This window comes from Lotus japonicus, chromosome 3 (assembly GCF_012489685.1).
Source record: "Lotus japonicus ecotype B-129 chromosome 3, LjGifu_v1.2".
Classification (NCBI taxonomy): domain Eukaryota; kingdom Viridiplantae; phylum Streptophyta; class Magnoliopsida; order Fabales; family Fabaceae; genus Lotus; species Lotus japonicus.
Window position 1 is genome coordinate 65,679,677 of NC_080043.1, and position 21,238 is coordinate 65,700,914.

Genomic DNA, 21,238 nt, shown 5'->3' on the forward strand with positions numbered 1-21,238 from the left:
TAGGAAATGGGAACATGACACTTCGATTTCATTCTCATACACAAGTGCAGCTCCAACAGTCTCTCCTGCAGCTGTATGTTTGTTTGCTCAACCTTTGACTTTTTCTTTCTTAATTTGGGCTTCAATAAGAAAAATTGCCAAAAGCACTGCCTTTAACATCTCTTTCTGATTATTCATTTTCATTTTTTATGCTGCATGTGAAGTATTATAGATAAGAGGGACACTTGTTAAACAAGAACTGGAGTTCTCTCACAAACATGGAGAATGAGATTATGAAAGAGCCATTGTTGGAGAAGACATACTACAAGGACTGTCCAGGTTGTAAGGTGGATCAAGCAAAAGAGCTGAACAGGGGTGTATCAGTTCTAAATCTTTTTATTATATGGATGGTTGTCTTATGTGCAGGTAAGCATTGAACTCTAATTTTACTTCTGGACAATTTGAATGCTGTAGTGAATATTAGTGTTTTATATCTTGAATGTCTGAAATTGTGTGTAGGCAAATTTAAGTTAAATGTTTTTATGGGAGTTTTAATCTGATATTTTGAAGGAAAAATCAAATGTTGTAATTCAATGTAATAACTAGTTATGAATTCTCATGTCTCTTCCTCTGCCAGTTGAAACTAGTTTACCCTTCTCTGATGTCTCTTAATTTTATCCTGTCCAGCACTACCTATATCATCTCTCTATCCATTCCTTTATTTCATGGTGAGTCTAACTATCTACTATAGCTTACAATACACCTTCCATATGATGTACACTCTGATTGTGATATTGTTATTTCTTGGAAGTTGCCTGAACACTGGAGGAGAATTTATTTATTTTGAGTATTTCAAGTTCAAGTTCAATTTCAGTTTTTATTTTATTTTAGATTTTTCATTAAAGATGAATTGGAAGTTTTTGCCAAATCCTTTCGATGGGGACATATACTAGTATATCGTATTAATCATCAAATATATTCACGTTGATCTTTTTCTCATGTTTTTTTGTATTTCAAAAAATGAATCTGTATTAAGGGCAATTAAGGCCTGCTTCCACCTGATTACTGCTACCAAGAACAGTATAGAGTTCTCTACATTTAAAAAGCCATTACTCTCTGAAAATTAGAAGAAGATTATCTTCAATATATGAAGTACCTTCACTGTTTTCCTCATTATAACATGTCATGTTCCCTCTCAACAGCACTTATGAAGTGTGATTGATATTTGCAAACTCTTGGTTGTACCAATGTTAACTTCAAATTGCTTATTGCTTTTCTCCCCTTCTACTTTTTCATTTGTTATGAAGTACTCAAAAGATCAATAACTATACACCGATGAATGTAATGTACAACATCCTCAATTACGCAACATTTATTTTCAGGTAAGGGATTTCGATGTTGCAAAATCGGAGGCGGATATTAGTTCTTATGCTGGTTATGTGGGTAAGATTAGCTTTTGTATTTCCATTCTTTGAAGACTTATATCCTTGTTATGAGTTCTTTATTATTGATGCCTGTATGATCAAAAAATGATGTAGGATCTACATTGATGCTCGGCAGAGCTTTGACATCTGTAAGCTGGGGAATGGTTTCTGATCGTTATGGTCGAAAACCTATTTTAATTTTAGGGGTCTTGGCCGTGTGAGTATAATATTTTCCAATCTGACAATGAATTGGATGCTTTCTTAAAGTTATATTGTGTAGTTTCCCATAACTAAAAATGTTTACTTGATTTCAGTGTCATTTTCAACACACTATTCGGCCTAAGTACAAATTTTTGGATGGCTATTATCGCGAGATTTCTTCTGGGATGTTGTAATGGTATACTTGGACCAGTTAAGGTACCCTTCTTTAAAACCTAATAATGTGCAGTTCAATGTTTCATCCACAAGTAACAGGAGTCGGGACACAATTTTTGGATTTACATGTTACACACATGGATACATGACTTTTTCAACGACTCAAACTTATTAGAGTATAGTTAGTTACAGATACTGTAGAGGATAGTTAGTTACGGATTAGATCAATTAGTTAGTATGACTATGAGTCTTCTCTAGGACTCTTGTTTTAACAGATTCTGTTGGTCTATATATAGACCATTCTGTACAGTGTTCTGTCAGTGAAATACACACAAGATCCATTTTCTGTTAGTTTGCTCTCTACTCTAGTAAAACTCATCTACACTTCAATTTATATATCTATGTGATGAACTCCTTTATTTAACAGGCCTATGCTACTGAACTTTTTCGAGAAGAGCATCAAGCTCTAGCACACTCTAGCATCAAGCTCTAGCATCAAACTCATCTACACCATCAACCCTTGTTGTCTACGGTAACTTCTCAGAACTGTGTTTCCATCATAATAATTCAGAGTGTGATATGCTTTTAGGTCAGTGGAGCTTGGGCCATAGGACTGATTATTGGCCCAGCATTGGGAGGATATTTGGCTCAGGTACTGTTGTTATTCTTTGCCTTCAGAAGTAGAAATGCATCTTGCGAAAAACCTTGAATTTAGTATATGCACGTAAGATGGCTTTTTGAAAGATTTCTAGTATATTGAGAAGGCTGATGCCTGACATTTTGTACTTAAGAATTAGAAAGGTTGAATTTCCAAAACCCATTTTGACATATCAAAAATAAATGATCTTCTGCATGGTTCTTACATTTGTGTGATTGTATCTTTGTCTGTGTATAGGTAATGGCACACATTCACGTGCCGATTTGTCATTTGCTCCTCCAGTGCTAAAGGAAATTTCTTATTGCAGCCAGTAGAAAAATACCCACACATATTTCCAAAGGACTCCTTTTGGGATCAGTAAGTGGACTTGTCCTAGTGTGTAATTTAATAAAACCTATTGATTCGATTTTGGCTCCCATGTTTGTCTTTCTATCAGTTTATCATTTAAATAATATGTGAATTTCATTTGTCAAAACACAAATCATTCTTCAGGTTTCCATACTTCTTGCCCTGCTTTATAATATCAGGACTGGCATTTTCAGTTCTTATTGCCTGTATCTGGATTCCGGTATGTAACTCAGGTTCTAACATATATGCTCATTAGCTACGTATGTTTCTATCTTCTGTTTTGTGGATTTTACTTTGAACACTTTTATGACGATATTTTTGTTTATCCATTTTTGGGTGATTTTGTCAGCTTTACCTTGCTTTTGTCTTCATTGTTTGCATGGTCTTATGTCTAACTGTCTCCTTCGTCGGTAAAATTGTTTAAAATACCTGAAGGAAACACTTCACAATCACAAAGGTAGCAATGAGTCCACAGATGATGCTGGAGCTTTAGAAAGTGGAAGCGGCAGAGTTGACAAAGAGAAGACAATCCAAAAGAATGAAAACCTCTTCAAGAATTGGCCCTTAATGTCATCTATCATTGTTTATTGTATTTTCTCCGTTCATGACATGGCTTATCAAGAGGTATCTTTTCTATCTAATGAGGTTAAAAATGGTATATGCAACTCATTTAATACATGCAGTTTGGATTCTCCTGCTTGTTTTATCCATATATCAATGCATCTATGGTAAAAAATCTGTTCATCCTGTTTTCTTTAGATTTTCTCTTTATGGGCTGTCAGTCCTCCAAGGCTGGGGGGTTTGAACTTCACAACTGATGATGTTGGTAATATTCTTGCAATAACAGGTGCATCTCTGAAACCTATAACAATGGTTTATCACTGTTAGGCATGTGTCCTTATTAAACTTCCATCCATAAAGAGTACACATAAATTGTATGCATATACATAGGGCCAGATGGTAACTTGATGCAAGGGTTTTTGTTAGGGTTCTAAATTATAATCAGTAGGCCTGTTTTGTTTGGGCCTAGGTTTGATTTTATTTATCTCTATTAGTTAGTTTTAGTACGGTTCGGTATTGAGTCTGTTTTTATTATTTGAGTTGAGCCTATACTGAGCCAGAGTTGTTTGCTTAGTAAGGTTAGTTTATTATAAATAGGAGTACTCTCCTTAGGTTAAGTTATGAAGTGAGTAAAAGAGTTTGTAAAGAGATATTCCCTTGGAAGGGTCACCGTTGGAAAGAAGGTTTTCCTTTTTGTTTGAATCCAATAGGATTGTTTTTGTATCCCTCTATCATTACTCTACTCTTTTCATATTATATTTTCCAGTTCATATAATCAAAAATACAAAAAATATTTCCTATTCCACTTCCTTTATCTTGTCATTGGCTGTTAGGATTCTACAATCCTAATAGTTTTCTTCTTTTTACTGGTCTTGTTTAGTGAATTTCACTGACTTGGATTACTAAATTTTGGTCAACTATTCTTCAGACAAATCTAGATCATGAGTACATGACCACAATATAGTGTTTACATTTAGCATTAATCTTTGTATCCCCATTAGATAATAGATATTTTGTTTACTTGTTTCTCAAATGGTTAGGTCTTTCCCTTGTCATCTACCAAGTTACCCTATACCCATATGTGGAAAGAACTTGTGGGCCTATTGTCATTGCCCGAATTACAGGGGTTAGTTTTTACCTAATTGTGGCAATTATTGCAATTTAGCATGTCATTGCTTGTTATTTGAAATATGTGAAGTTACTGTGGTTCCATATGCAGATGTTATCCATACCACTTTTGCAAAGTTACCCCTTTATAGCAATGTTGTCAGGCATATCACTATACATAGTGATAAGTGCTGCTTCTATTCTGAAGAACATTCTGGCTGTAAGTGTTCCTCTTTTTATATACTTAATCATTCATGAGTGATAATGGGAGGTTACAATAAATTGAATTAGACTCCATAAGCTTCTCTTTCCTTAAAATTAATTCTAGCATCTAAAAGCTACTCACAAAAGCTTCTACCTAGAATTGATGTTGGCTTTAAAATCAATTGTAGAATGATTTTCAAACAAGCACTCAACCTCAGAGTCCAACTTAATCAATTCTTTAAAGGTTCTCTATGTTACAAATGTGACCGACTGCATTCTTTTTGTCAGATGACGATCATAACTGGTTTATCTCTTTTGCAAAACAGAGCAGTGGTAAATTTTCAGATAATTTTATTTTCTTCTTTTTCCTCAAGAAGTTTTAAATTAGATTTTGTTAGCTGACCATCATATGACATATTTATTTTGGAAACAGGAACAACACCAAAGGGGGGCAGCTAATGGAATTTCTTTGACTGCTATGTCTCTATTCAAAGCTATTGGCCCTGCTGCAGGTGGTGCATTGTGAGTGTTCCTTTGATCTCTTCCGCTTTTATTTGACTTGTTGTAATTCAAAATTGTGAATGTAGATCTCTACAAAGGATTAATATTTCAAATGATGCTTGTTATAAAACTTGCAGATTAATTTACAGATCTTATTTGTTCGATCATATAGATTGATCTGATTAATCATTGGCTGAAACTTAATGCTGAGTTAGTTAAATGTGTGACTTACAATTCGGGTTAGGCTTAACTCCACCACCAAAGCTAGTTCAAGGGTGATGATTAGCTATATCTCTAATTGATGTACAAGAAATAGTTAGCTTTTTCCTGTCAATGTATGCCTTGATCCTTGTCTGTGTTACTTACTCCACTTTGATCCATTTGCAGTTGACTAATTTTTCAACAGTAGAAGTTTTAACACATATGTTATCTGATGAAAAGTTCAATATATTGAAAACGATCTACAATTTTCTTCTTATGATCTTGAATCTTGACAATGCAGATTAACTTGGTCACAGAAGCGGATGCATGCTTCTTTCCTGCCAGGTATGATGCTCAACTTGGTTTGAGCTGATTCCTATATAATATATTTTGTCTAAGTCTTTTGCCTAACTTTAAATGTCAAAACTTCTTTCCACTTGAGGTGCCACTAATAGGAAAGAACATAGTACACTTTTTTCTGCAGCATATAGTCTTCTAGCCTTGAACAGACTTTAAATATCTAAGGACATTAGTTTATATATTGTATATTTCTATTAGTCTATAACACTGTTGGAGGATGAAGAAAAATGTGAATGTAGAATTGAGTTGCACTTACATGTATGAACTCTTATCTGACCTCTTTTTCTTGATGATTCAATAACTTGTTGTTTTGCTAGACCATGAAGTCAACATAGCTAAGAGCATGTCCTTCTTTTGCTAGCTAATTACCAGCAGCTTACGCTTGTATTGTACATTCAACTGCAGGAACCCATTTGATCTTCTTTATCCTGAATTTAGTTGAAGCACTTGGAATACTGATGATGTTTAAACCGTTCCTTGGGGAAGAAAAGAGAAAACACTCAGAGCAGTTACACTAACATCAATCAACTTTGCCTGAGGCTTGACAGCATCCCCAGGATGTTTTTTTAAGCTCCACAAATATTACAGTTTTGTTGAATGCTCACCTATTTCACGGAAAACAATTTTATTAGAATCTTTTTCCTATAAAGAAGCAAGATAAAATGCTTCATTTTTTCCAACGCAACCAGAGAAAGTTATGGGCAATTTTCTAAATCGAAATCTAACTGTCACTGATGTTCCTAAACACCTCATTTCATTAGAACCTTTTTCCTATGAAGAAGCAAGCAAGATAAAGTGCTTCATTTTTTCCAATGCACCAAGAGAAAGCTATAAACAGTTTTCACTATCCAAATCTAATTTGGTACTTTATGTTCCTATGTTCCTATGTTCTTGGGTGAATCTAAAAGTATGGTTTCAATTCACCATTAAAAATGTCAGAACCTGGAGTGTCTGTCAGCTGCATTATAGAAGTGACTAGGTAAGCTCTCTAACCAAAATGTAGAAACTACCAATGCAAAAAATAATAATGATATTAGTAAATAAATAAATCTATTGCCATATTCGCTTGTGCCAAATATTAATGGTACAAGTATCAAGCATATAAAAAAAAATGTTTTACTATTTTGCCTCCACTCTCTTTTTCTCTTCCTCTTCTCTTCTCATTTGTACAACCATATTAAGGACTGATTTCGTGTTGAGCTTCTGTTGCTATGTACAGTTTTCAAACCAAATCTAATTTAGTACAATATGTTCCTAACTTCCTATGTCCAGCTATATATGACAACTTTAGTATCTTAATTTCTTTTGTGGGCACTTTAACAGCAACATGCTAGGATGAATCTAAAACTATGGTTTCAGGCATTGAAAAAAAGTGAGAACCTGTTGAGTCTTTGAGCTGCACTGCACTATAGGTACACAACATTAATTGCCTTCCTCAGCTCTTCTACCCACAAGTACAATTGGCACAGTTGCTGCATAATGTCGCAGTTCAGGAATCCACTACAGAAAATGAGCCTAGTGTAAGATTTTGTCCAATGCAAAAAATATAGAACTGGCTAGGTAAGCTCTAATCAAAATATAGAAACTACCAATGTTAAAAAACTATGAGCATATTCACTTTTGTCAAATTCTTTATGGTTAAAGTATCAACAAAGCATAACAAGAAAGTAGCTGGGCTGGTGTAGCAATGGTTCAAGTAAAAAGATAGGAAAATCATGATCAAAGGTGACTAAATTCTTAGCATGACAAGTTTTCTGCATTTTTTTGATCACATTTCTTTTGCATTGATGCGGTATAATCCATCCACCTAACTTCTGTGTTCATGTTACATAGGCTGTAATAGGAAGTTCATGAACCATGTCGACAAGAACTTTTACCATTAATTCATATCACTACTAACCATCCTTTAGCTAACATTCATTGGAAAAAAATCAAACATAGGATATATGGCGGACATCAAAACATACTCAGAAGAACAGTAATCACAAACACATGAATTCCATAGAGGATTCACAAACATGGCTAACTCAGTTTTCAAAAATGTCATACACAGCAAACAAACAGTTAGAGATGAATACAATTAGAGATAGAAATTATAATTACCACTTACTAGTGTTGTTTCAAGGCGTCAACCAACTGCCTGACAATTGAAATAGTGTTGTTTCACAAATAAATTACCTGAAATTTGAATGTACTGAATGTAAGTGGTGTGAAATAGATGTTTAAAATATTGATCCTAGCTAGTTTGAGAGATATAAAAATATCCTTAAGAAAGCTCTTCCATTTCAAGTTCCATCATTACAATTAACTGCACTTGTAAAGTTATATATGTAGCTTTAGTTCTTGATGATTGATCAACAAAAACAATAGTCATATAACACAATAGAAAATAAATACTTCATCATGTATCTATTTTGGATCCAATATTAATAGTAATCAAGAAAAGGCAATATCTACGCTCAGGCAAGTATGGAAGCCCTCGCACCTTGTTCCTTTGGACTGAAATCGACTGCATTCATGGCGGCGGAAGCACCACACAGTTGCCAATAGGAAAGGCATTAGGGGGCTGAGGGTTTCAGTTTATTTTTTTTTTGTACATCGAAAAGATAATAAATTGCACCTGCCGGGAATCGATCTATGGATGTCCCCCTACCCAACCCATATGTCTCACAGCTCCTACCACTTGAGTTATTCTACAGAGAGAGAGTTTCAAATACTAATTCGTGGGAAAGGGATATTTTATCACAATTTTGGTGGTAAAATATAATGCTTTGAAATAAGAGGGGTTAAACCGCCACTAACTACATAAAACATCGCTTTCCAAACCCTTCCTAAACCAACTATATATTGTTACGTCCTACCCTGCCAGCTAAAGTCGAATAAATAACTGATTATTATAGTAAAATCAAAATGACAACAGTGATAACCATGATGATAATTGTGAGGGTGTTGGTTTTAATACCACCCCAATGGACCAGTGTATTTTCATGCCATCTCCATTCTAAAAATACTCCTGTGAAATTTTTCATTTCACACTTTGTATGTGCGGAAACTTTTTAAATGTGGAAATGTATATATATTACACATTTATAAGTGGAAGTATATATTCTCACAGGAGTTCAAAAAGTATATATTCTTCTCACAGATATATAAATGTATTTTGCACTTTGTCTGAGACAAAAATACATTCCGCACTTATAAGTGTGGAAGTATTTTCAAAGGTCTGAAAATGAGAAAACAATCTTGTGATACCTAAAATTCACTTTATACACTGACTTGCGGTATGCAAATTACATTCCGCACCTCTAATGTGCAGTAAAACAACAATTCAAAAAAAAACACGAAGGGAGTGGGGATGTTTTGATATTAGGGATATTTTAGGGGAAAACATAAAAAAGGGTGACACTAAAATTAATTCTTTAATTATGAACAACTTACATTCTTATAACATCTTTATTCAAGAAATCCATTCGAGCATCATCATTCACACAACTCATGGGAGTAGTTGACTTAAATTTTATATATTTTTTATGACTTTTTGTAATGCCACATCATCTGCATTAATTTAATCAATTTTATTTACTTTTTACTTTAACCCAGCAATGCGATAAAATTTTCAAAAAGCCCCACTTTATAGCCAAACTTTTTACTTTTTATTAATTTTTCGACTTTTATCATCCTATTTATGTTTTTGAGTTGCTGCAGAGAGCAACTTGTATCATCTTGCCCCTATTTCCTAATCTTCAAGAGAGGGGGGTCTTTGAGAACGCAGATATAGGTGGTGCATGGTTATTGTCAGCTCATGTCATAGAGTGTTGAGTTAAGTCCCGCAACAGATATAGGTGGTGCATGGTTATTGTCAGCTCATGTCATAGAGTGTTGAGTTAAGTCCCGCAACGAGCGCAACTCTCGTGTTAAGTTACCAACATTAAATTTGGAACCCCAAACAAACAAAGGTCAAAATGAGCAAAGTAAACATTTGGATAATTTTTTATTATTTTTTCGTCAAAATTAAGAAAAAAAATTCCACACGACTTTTCATAACCTTCCAAGTGGGTACTTAAATACAACATGAATAGATTTTCTTCTCAATTTTTAAGTTTTATCTTCAAGTACATGCTAACACCTGTCTACATTGGTGTCAACGGATAGTCTAAATTATTTTTTGAGAAAATTTCGATATAAAGGTATATGCATTTTTTTTCCAATTAAACGCATACATTTGTATCCGACAAAATAAGTGAATGTATATTTTTTCAATGAAACAATGAAAACCCATAAAGGCCTCCCAACAGGTCTAACCGAATTTAAGATAAAGGTGTACTATTTGATAAACAATAGAAATCAAGAAAGATTTGCTCTAAATTAAAGAGTGAACTCTGAGAACCACAATCTATACAGACATTACACTTAACCCATGTAATGCAACTAACCCCACCATTGAAAAACCACCCTAAGAGGTGGAGCTAACAGCCTCATAACTCCATGTGCTGCTGGATATGGAAGGCTCTCAGGCACTAGGTACATTTCCAGAACCTTTTGATTTTTCCTCTTTTCCACCAACAAAATAGAATTTCAGGCACTCTGAACACTGGAAGACCAGAACAATCAAACACCTCCCTTGCTTCTGTCATGTACTGGTTGAGGATGAGAGGAATGTGGGGGGTTATGTGGATTATGGATGTTAACTGCAGATTGTACTCTTCAATCTTAATTCTTTTAACCAAATGCAAAATAATAGTTGACTGATGTAGACAAATGTTTGTTATCATCATTAAAGTAACATGGATCATTATTTAATATTTATTAATAAGGCCAAGCCAAGCCATGTCTGCTACAGGTCAAACAGTAAACTTCTCATATCAAAGGTCATATATATAAACCTATTATCACCTGGACCATTAATTTTTAGAAGAAAAAAAAGAAAGAAAAAGACTGATCATTCTTACAGAAAATGAGACAACAATCTCCCTGACAACTTCAGAAGGTAGAGAGAGGCAAGTTAGGTTGGTTGCATAGGGTTAATTGTTTTAGCTTTCTAATGTGGAAAAGTAATGCACAAGTCCTTATAATGAACAAGTACAAATATTTTTCACTTATATTGAAGGTAAAAGTAAATTAAAAGAGGAGATAAGTAGCCTAGTAAAAGATAGAACTTCCCACATCAAACACAAACCTTAAAACTCAGGATAGTGTCAGTTAGCTATAAGACCAGTGGTTGGATTGGTACAGCAAGACTAACAAAACTCTACCTACCGACCCAGGAACCTTGGCAGAACAATCTACACAGGGGAATGGAGATTCCATATACAACTAGTAAGGTCTATCTAATAGCCAATACGCATAGAATGGGTTTACTCATTTGTGACGCATGAGTTTCATGATAGCTGCAATTGCAGTGAAAGGATCCTGGAAGATGAGTTCAGATCAATGCAATCAGCACAGAATAAGCTACACAGCATGGTTTAACAAATTGGTTTCTACAATCCCAAATACAAGAAACAGTTCTAGCCTACTTATCAACATTAACTACATTGCGACCAAATTTAAGTCTCTAGAGGACAAAGATACACATATCCATGATACTTTCAAGTGTTCAGGGCCATTAGACTCACTAAATTTCCCCCCTTGAAATTAGGAATAGGGGCAGGATGATACAAATTCACTGACTGCTAAAGCTAAAAAAGAGCCATATCCCGAGACTGACGATTAATTTTATGTGAAGGATATCTACCCTTGATAATTTGGAAGCAAGCATCTGCTAAGTTGAAACCTCCAATCTGGATCTGGCTCTTGAAATGAAATGTATTCATCTATCTGCTAAATAAAAAAGACAAGAGTGTGCTTAAAACTTCAACAAAAATAGCCTCAATCGGGTAGAAGCAGTTGATAATGAAAAGCATTATCATTTTGGTAAGCTCCATAAAAAATATATACATGAACACGAATAAGAAAGCTTCAACCAACACGTGAGATTGCACTAGTTGGATATAAATGCACATGCACCATGGCACAAGACAACAATAATAACAACACATCCTTGCTAGTTGGAGTTAGCTACATGAATCAAACAATGTTGTGCTCATGCAATACCTAATTTTCACACAGGCCCTACAGAACTCAGGAGTCAGGACTATTTTTAATGGTCTCAGTTTTTCTTAGTCTTCCTCTACCTCACATGGAAATACTATCTCTAGCAAAATGATTAAATCTTCCTCTTTTTAATAGGAGCTACTCCTACTCTCGATCTGATGCATACATTGTCTGTCTTGTATATTCCACTCATCTACCATAATATTTTAATCACCGCAGCAACACTTCTGTTCTTGCTAGCGTTCATAAAAACTGAATTGATTCTTTGAAATTAAACTCTCTTATCTTGATCTCTAGTCAATTATTCTTACAAGTAGTTCCGTAGAATATGACTCAAAAGCCTAATCCCTTTATAATAAACACAATTCTGTATATCTCACAAGTCACAACCTCTTGTAAAGAGGAGCCGAAACGTTTCTCATCTCTTCTGTCATTTTGTCAAGACTTGATCATCTAGTTAAAAAAAACTGTAAACTAAGTTATGTTATACCATTCTCTCCTAGACACTACAAATTTCAATAGATATATAATCCAGTCCAACTAACTTACCATTGTTCATCCTCTATAGAGCTTCGTTTGCCTTCTGCTCCCAAATTTCACACTGAAAAGGTAAAATTTAAATTTTTTTATCATTCTCTTTACTGTATAAAATATGAGTCCCTTATTGTTGCATGTCCTTCATTATAATTTGTGAAAACAATCCTTCCATCTCTTATGGATATCTCACTCAGTAGCTAATAAACTTTCATTCAAATGCATTTCTCTTGATCAAAGTCCTCAGTAGCTAAGACTTCACCCTTAGCAATCCTGTAATTGCCTCCCTCACCGCCTTCTTAGCATCACTTGTGGCTCTTACATTTTTCATATTTCTCATCATTTTAACATGCTCATCAAGCCTTGAAGCACTCTCTTTTTAGCACCTCTTGAACACTAACTTCCCACCCAAAAGATTCTTTACCTTTAGGTCCAAAGCTTCCTGGTTTGCCAAGGGTATCATTTTCTACCTTCCAAATCCCTCAGGCCATATCTTCCCCTATTTCTTCCTTTAAAACATTCCTCTAAAAAAACCATTTATTCCCCTATATCTTCCTTTAATTGCCACCATCTAATCCTTAAGATTTTGTTGTGGCAACCTCTCACTATGTTAAGAGATTCTGAATAAAATAGTGAAAATAGGAACTATATTGATGGAAAATAATCAAAGTACAGGCAGGAACAAGATGACAGCCTTCGGAAAACCAAACTACAAAAAGCTAGTCTTGTAGTTGGAGAGACCAAGGCCGTATAAACCCTACAAATAAATCTCAAACTTCTCATGTGGGACTCTAGTCCCAAACCTTGCGAATAGATCTTAACAACCTACTACATGTCATAGTCCCCGGCACCCACACGGGCTCTGCACTAGACATTGCAATGTCCGCATCACCACTTGCACCACTCGTTTGCAACTGAGAGACAAGGTGAAAAGCTCCGATATCAATTGATGCCATACCACAAAAGCTAGCCATTGTATTTGGAGAGCCCAATGCCTTATAAACCCCACACCAAACTCTCATCCTTTCATTGTGGGAATTAAGTCTGATACCTCACAATTAGATCCTATACCATTGATAGAACTGACCCAAAACCAAAAGAAAGAAAACATAATTGTATTATTGAAGAAGTGTCCAGAATCCCAAGCTGGGTAGGACACGAAGCATACAGTCACTGGTCTTTCAGGAAAACCGATCCTCTCTCTAGAACTCCCAATATCACAATTTGGATGCCTCACAATGCGTGGGGCCCCTCCACTTTTTATGCTCCATTAACTTCCTAATAAACTCACTAACCCATTCACACTTTAGGCTAGTTAGCTATTACAGCAGTAACTACCTCTATCAACCCATAGCTCTCACTCCCCTAAAGGTTTATTCCTATGAGAACAAGGGAGAAAAATCTCCTCTAAGCTGTAGCCATCTCTGCCTATAGCTAAATTGCGAGCAACTTTCTCTCCTTCCTCCAATATTGTTTCACCTCTTATTTAATAGATAATATTCCCATAATTTAAGCTTACCTCCTAACAAACTTCTAACCTCATAACAGCACACTCCTAACAGAATGCAGATTATTCTATGATAACAGAGTACATAGTCTTTGACTAAACAAACGCCAATAAAATACTATTATCCATTTATCTTCTCCTTCTACAATATCTCCTCCAAATCTCTGTGCCACATGACAGCTGGTCCACAGCTGAATCCTGAACTTTTTTACATCGGCTAACACACTGCCCCATCTTAATATAAACAGACAGCCAGAACTATTTATCTCCCTGTGCTTCTTTACCTACGCAAGTCCATGAAAATGTGAAAACCCTTTGATTAGTTTTCACTACATTCAGACAATAAAGCAGTGGCTCTTGCTTCCACAATGTACATGAGCCATACAATTCATTACTTATGGGTAACAGCCTAGCATTAACACAATCAAATCATCTGTTCATGTTATCAAGGTTTGATAAAGTTTTATGTTGGCGATCCACCATCTAACGTAGCCCTTCTATTTATCAGAGCTTGGACCAGCAATTTAATGACTGGCAACAAAGCAGAGCATAGTAAGAATTGTACAACAGCACAAGCACCAAAAAAAAACTCTTTCATATCATAGTCATGAACTCAAGTGGTATACTGGCATGTCAAATAAATTTCAGGCGTCATAAATTTAGGTGCCTAACTTAGGGAATTGAAATCTTACCTAACCTTGAGATTCTTCATTACATTAATTTTTTTTACTCCTCATGTATTTGGATGAGTTGTAAGCACAGGTAGAATTAATTTTGAAAAGCATCCGAGCAAGTTCTAAATCACTTAAAAGTACCTTATATAAAAGAAACTTATTACATAAGCCTAAACTGAATTATTTTAAAATTAGCTTCAGAAAGCTAAAAGCATGCCATTTAGTAAGTTGTCATTATCAAAAATTCCAAACCTGCAAAAGCCTAAGTTTCACACTAATGAGCAAAAAAAAAACCTTTTAGACATCTGCATCACAATAAAGAACCAGCAAACTTCTAAAAGCCATGGCTGCTTTCTTGATCCTTGATACTTAAAGCTCCCCCTAACCCCCACCCAAGTAAAAAGAAGGGAGGGGAAAACAAGAAATGAAATTAAAATAAATCTATTTTAAACCATGGAATGTCAAAAATAGGTCCACATCCAAAACATCTAAGAAGAAATATTGGAAAAGAAAAGGTCAAATTTAAGAGGGAGACTGATTGTAAGAAGGTGCCATGAATCAATGCCAACAAAATCGGTGGAGTTAAAGCTAACATCAAAGTCAATGCATTCATTCTCACATATTACAAATTTTTGTTTTACTTTTTACTTGCCAAACAAAGGTTCAATGTTTCGGTCAAATATCACTTAGCACTACAAAACTGTAGCTACATGAACAACCAAGTAAACATTTAGACACCTTCAAGTGTCAGAAAATGTTAAAAACACTAACACATTTGATTGTACATCACACAAATTTGTTGTGAGAAGCAATAAGATTAATTATTTGTTATAAGCTTTGATGGTAGCATATGAGAAACAAGAAAGTAACTTAAAAAGTCGAAATAAGTACTAAAGAAATTAAAGTATGCACTTATTATAAAGATAATATCTAAATAGTTAAGTATTGTGGAAACAAGCAAAAGATTTACAAACCTCTAGTAGCCATGAACACACTTGCAAGCACAGTGCAGCAACTGCAATAACGTCAACCAAATGAACCACGGCATTTTGATGATCCACACAAGCATATCTTTCTCCCTTTGGATGCACTGCTCCCGTTAGCATGACCAGATCGGGCAATGCCATAATCATATGTTAACTCTGTCATTGGAGGAATGTGTCTAAGAGCAAAAAATGCAATGTGAAGAAAGTATTGATTTTTTTCTGCATATAAGACTGGCTGCCAGAAAATATTTGGGGAGCAACTATGGTTCATGAATCTGGCCACATTTCCAACATTCTTGGCACTTATAATCATAGGAGATGGTATATCATAATCTTCACTAGATACATTTGAACTTACGCCTTCCAGTAAGCTAGGTTCATAATTCCACTTGAACGATTCATAAATACGGCTTGTATCAAAGATATACTCTTCATTATCTCTTTCCACAGCTCTGTCAATAACTTCCCCTGCATACTCACAAATATAGGTACCAGCACGTATAGGATCCAGTGATCGAAGCCCCCACCCCCTATCCCTTGTTTTGAACACTTCCATGTGGTGCTTTAAACCAGATTGAGATACTCGATTTTTGCAGCTAGGAAGACACCGGCACATAGGGCCACATTCATGAACAAATTGCTTCCGACTCACTAGAATACTATTTGCTGTATATGGAAAATCACCTTCATTTCTTCGAATGCAAGAGCAGTTCAAATCACCTGGGACACATGCTTTGTTACAGTTGCAGCCATATGAAGACTGCACAGAACTGAAAGGTTTTGGATGTCTAAGAGAATGGAAATAAGTGAAAAAAGCCGGTCCCTTCTCGCCATCAACATCATTGACAAGTGATACTGGAATACTCTCAGCTCCTGTGGAGAGGTCTGCAAGAATAAGGCCATTCCTTGAATGTGAAGGTAAGCCTTCCTTCCACTTTTGAATCGATTTCCAAACAGCAAAAGCACTGGGTTGTCCAGGCAATCTCACAAACTTATATTTAAATATACCACCACCACCCCCAGATTTTCCTTTTTCGATCCAAGAATCCTCAATTTTATACAGACCATCATACACATAGATTTTTGTATTTTTGTTCACAGGATCTCTCAAGCCCCGGATAACTCTAACTTCATTGCGTCGTCGTGAAGTTTTATCCAGAGCAAGATTACCCCTTTGAAGCTTCTGATCAGTCGCATGCTTATCTTTCTTGTTGAAATTCTCACCCTGACCACTATAAATTAAAATATCATTATCCTCTGTATCATCATCATATACTCCTGATGAAACAATGCTTATAGCCACAGGCTCCTCTTGCAACTCATCCTTAATAGTTATGTAGTCAATTCCACCCATTGTTTGACTATGTAAACCCACAAGAACCATTTCCATTCGCCAAAAGAAAATGTCCCCAATCTCAACCCCAGGCACCAGTCCTACCCTCTTCTTTAAATTTGTCCGAACCCCTTTGCACGTCAAAGCATTGCTTGCTCTTAAATCCGCACGCTTGATTGCATTTGCTGTGTTCAACTCCTTGGCATCTTCAAGTTGGCAGAGCCTTCTTCTAATTGAATCAAATGTCATGAGCACATGATTAACTGCCTCGCGATCACCATCATCTTTCTGGGCTAGGCTAAGACCAACCAAATGACTTGGATGATCAGCCTGTGACTCCTGAGTTTTCTTCTTCTTCTTTTGCGATGATGCGCCCTGGCGCAATTTTTTGGCTGCAGGCTTTTGGTTATCAGCAGCACATTCATCATTTAATCCCTCCACATTTGAAGTAGTTCCATTCGCTCCCGCTCCATCTGAGGTTGTTTCTTCAACTCCTGAACTCCTATAGGACCTTATTGGAGTTGGGTTGGGGATAGGAGGTGCTTGTGGCACTTCAGGTTCCTCTAATGAAACAAATGGAGGAAACCCAGATGGGTACCGGCCAGAGAATAAAGCTTGAATAGATTTTGGGAACACAGGTGCTAAACTACGCAGAGGTTTCACTTCTACAATCTTAGATTTGTCAACTGAACCTGAAGCAGTTTCTGGGTTTTGGTACCACCCTTGTTCCATTACAAAAACCTTTGATACAAAACAACACAAAATCAAGGCTCACCCACATGGAAATTTCTCACCTTTTCCTCCAAATATGGACCATTTCAACTTCTAACATCTCTTTCCCTGACAATGAAATTTACAATCATATCAAAATGCTAATTTGAAATCGATTTTTTGGAAATTATTTTGCAGAAAAATATCAAAAGGAAATGAGATCTTTGAGGAATAAATAGAACTAGAGCTTTTAATGTAAGAATCTGAAAGAAAATTTACCAGTGAAATGTGTTTATGGTGAGCTGATGAAGCTTTCCAAAAACTATGAAATGGAGAGTCGTAGTCTGGATCTGTAAAGACATGCTTTTTGAAGGTAAAAACATGTCTTTTTGGATTTCCGAGGAATTAAAAACCATGAAATTTACAAAACTGACAATAGTTGTGGAATTGTTAGTGTAATTGTTTGCCACTTTGCCTAATTATTTAAAAATATAAATACTTTTATCTGTGTGCATAAACTTATTCTCTAATAAATATTGGTTTATATTCTATAATTTGTAAAGAAAATTATATACTCCCTCGTTCCTTATTATAAGGTCATTTTTTTAGTGTTTTTCTTGTTCCTAAATATAAGTTCATTTACAATATCAATGGAGCATTAATTATTTTTTCCCAAAACTATCCTCATATTTAATATGAAAGAGACAATGAGATTTTGAAATAATAACTTGGAGAGAGAAATTTATAAGAAATTAAATAAGGGTAATCTAGGAAAGTGAATAAATTCTTTTACAAATTTATTGCTTGTAACTACTTTTCTTAATCTAAGAGAATTGGGTAAAATGGACTTATAAATAGGAACGGAGGGAGTAGAAAATATGGTATTACATCCTCCGTTCCTAATTAACTATCCGAGAAGAAAAGAACAAGATATAAAGAGTAAAATTAATTTTATTAATTTTCATAAAAGTATTATTTTACCATCTATAAATTATTTTATTTTTCCTCATTTATTATTTCCACAAGAGCAGTGGTTGAACAAATGTAATTTAATGCTCTCTTAAAATGTTAAGTTGACAAATATTTAAAAGAAAACAAAAAAAAATTCTTTTAAGTGAACAATTAATATAAGGAACAGATTTAACATAGTAATATTTGGGGTAAAAAAAACATAGTGATATTTGAATTAGAGTTTTTAAAAAGATAATATTTTAATCAACCATTAACTTAAATTATCTTAAAAAACCATTAACTTAAATTAATACTTTAAGCCCACTACATTTACAATATATCTATCTTCTATATATATATGTAAAGGAGACTTGAGTTTTTTGCATTAAATACATCAAGTAATTCCTACCTCTACATTAAAATACATTAAAAATAAAGAATTTCATTTGCAATAAATATATTAAATAATAAAATTAAAACTGAATAAATTGTAATGTTAAAAACTAATCAACTACCAACATTAAATAATATATTTATAAACTTATTTATCTTCATTTTTATAATTATTTATATATTATAAAATTTCCTATACATTTAAGTAAAAGCTAAATATAATGTGATAAAAAAGATTTAAACATATGTAGTTAAAATATTAATTATTGACCTCAAGTTGAGAAAAAAATTAAATTTATACAGAGTAATATATTTTAAATAAAATAAATATATGAAATATCAGAAATAGTCAATGAGTAAATGCTTTTTCATAAAGATATACTTAGAATTTTTTTTAATAGTTACATGTGTTGTTTAATATAGATTATGATGTTGTTTTGTGTTATTTTATAAAATAATTTTACATACATAAAAATTAATATATTATAATTATTTAAGTCTTTTTGAATAATCTTTTTATATACATTAAAAAATGTATAGAGTATACACAAGATGATATTTAGAATAAATTTTTTATTAAATTATATTTTTATATGGAAACATTATTTATAATTAAAATTAATTAATTTTAATAATTAAAAATAGAAAATAGTTTTAAAAATAAAAAGTGCCGCAATAATTTATTAATAAATAATTTATAAAAATATTTTTAAAATTAACATTATTAAGTATGACGTGGATGTAAAAAAAGTATGACGTGTGTGTATTTTTTTTCATAAATTTATTCAATTATAAATTTTGATCTATTATATATTAGTAAAAAAGATCAACTTAAAAAAGTATAACAGAGAAAAATAATTAAGGCTAAAATTAAAAAATAATTAATTTATTCAATAATATTTTAGAATATTAAAATTAAAATTTATTGCAATTATCAAAGTTAAAGTTAATTAACTGTTGATAAAATGTATAAGAAAATGTTGATATAACTTGTTTGGTGATATTAAAACTTATTAATTGATTTAAAATATTTGAAATGCACTTTATAATTTATTGTATGTTTAAATAAATACATTTTTAAATTATTAAAACTATTTCAATGCTAATTATTAAATTTGAATAGTATTAATTATTTACACAAAGAAAACTCTAATACTCATAATGAAATGTTTTAACACAATTATTTTTATTTTATTACAATTTATAAGTAAATAATATTTAATACATATTTAATATTTTTATTTAAACTATAATAAATTTTATATAATGTTTATAAAATTGTAAAACACCCGTGCAACGCACGGGTTTTATATCTAGTTTATATGTAAAGGAAAATGATATTTGGTACGATCTGCAGAGGCACGACCAAGGCACGAACAGTATTTTATGATTCATAGATAATATTTTAAAAAAATCACAAAGCAAACTCTGTATCAAACTAGAGCATTGCCTACCTGTTCTACATTGAAGGAACACAAAAACCCTTTTGTGGGTACCTTGGATTTGGCATCTCAATCCTCAATTTGTCAAACACCCAATACATCATCAACCTAATATTCTATGAGGGGGATAAAAATCTGAGCTTTGGCAGAATTTCAAGGGTGAGGCGGTGGAAGATGGCGGTGTGGAAGGAGGGGTTGAAGTGGCGTTGAGAAAAGGGTTGTTGTTGAATTGGACCGCCAATGTCTGCGGTTTGTGTAACAGCAGCGGTGAGAGGTATGGATTCGGTTCAGCTGAAGGCCTTTAGAGTTCAAATCGGCGTCGTCCTTGAGGAGCAAGACCATGGTGAAGTTGTGCAATAAGGTGAGTTGATTTGGAGGCCACGAGGTGGTGAAGGCTTTCAAAGTTCAGATCGGCACCGTCCTTGGGAGAGAAAGACCATGGTAGGCTCATGCGGTGAAGGCTCGGTGGAGGCATCTTGTGGCTATGGCCACGACGCAAACGGGGTACACGACAGTTGCCACCGTCGATGGCTGTCATTTGATGGTGGAGGGTCGAGATCGCGTGAATCCTTGGTGGTGTTTGGTTCTGGTTTCTTCACTGTTGGTGATGGGAGAAGGGAATTGAATGAAACGCCACGTCACTCGTGTCTGCTCGTGCACTACAGGCCTCGTGTCATATAGCGTTACTCATATGTAAAACACATTGAGTTTTTGCATTAAATACAAAAGCAAAACTCAAGTTTTTTTTTTGATAAGCAAGTGAAATATATTGAAGAGAAGTACAAGGGGTACTTCAACTCAATACAAAAAGAAAGAAGGGAAAGAATAGTACAATGTAGCAAGTTACATCAACAAAGTAAAATAATGATCCTCACTAATAGAAGAACCCACCACCC

At 34.1% G+C, this 21,238-nt stretch overlaps 1 protein-coding gene and 1 pseudogene across 2 annotated transcripts; one reads left to right on the plus strand and one right to left on the minus strand.

Moving 5' to 3' along the window:
• On the plus strand, positions 1-6,349 carry LOC130745321 (protein ZINC INDUCED FACILITATOR-LIKE 1-like; annotated as a pseudogene).
• Positions 6,350-11,069: 4,720 nt separating this feature from the next.
• Positions 11,070-17,988, minus strand: LOC130745322 (histone-lysine N-methyltransferase, H3 lysine-9 specific SUVH1-like). Of its 2 annotated transcripts, none has more exons than XM_057597507.1 (3): positions 17,836-17,988; positions 15,501-17,685; positions 11,070-11,535 (listed from the first exon to the last, which is right to left on the minus strand). In XM_057597507.1, exon 2 carries the CDS (start codon positions 17,575-17,577, stop codon positions 15,553-15,555), a length of 2,025 nt encoding a protein of 674 aa, XP_057453490.1. In that variant the 5' UTR covers positions 17,578-17,685; positions 17,836-17,988; the 3' UTR covers positions 11,070-11,535; positions 15,501-15,552. The 2 variants fall into 2 exon arrangements, with proteins under 2 accessions (XP_057453490.1, XP_057453491.1); XM_057597508.1 differs by having other exon boundaries at positions 11,070-11,538.
• Between the last annotated feature and the right edge of the window lie 3,250 nt (positions 17,989-21,238).

Excerpts from the sequence above, each read along its gene's own strand:
- LOC130745322 (XM_057597507.1), bottom strand. The coding sequence starts at position 17,577 with ATGGAACAAGGGTGGTACCAAAACCCAGAAACTGCTTCAGGTTCAGTT.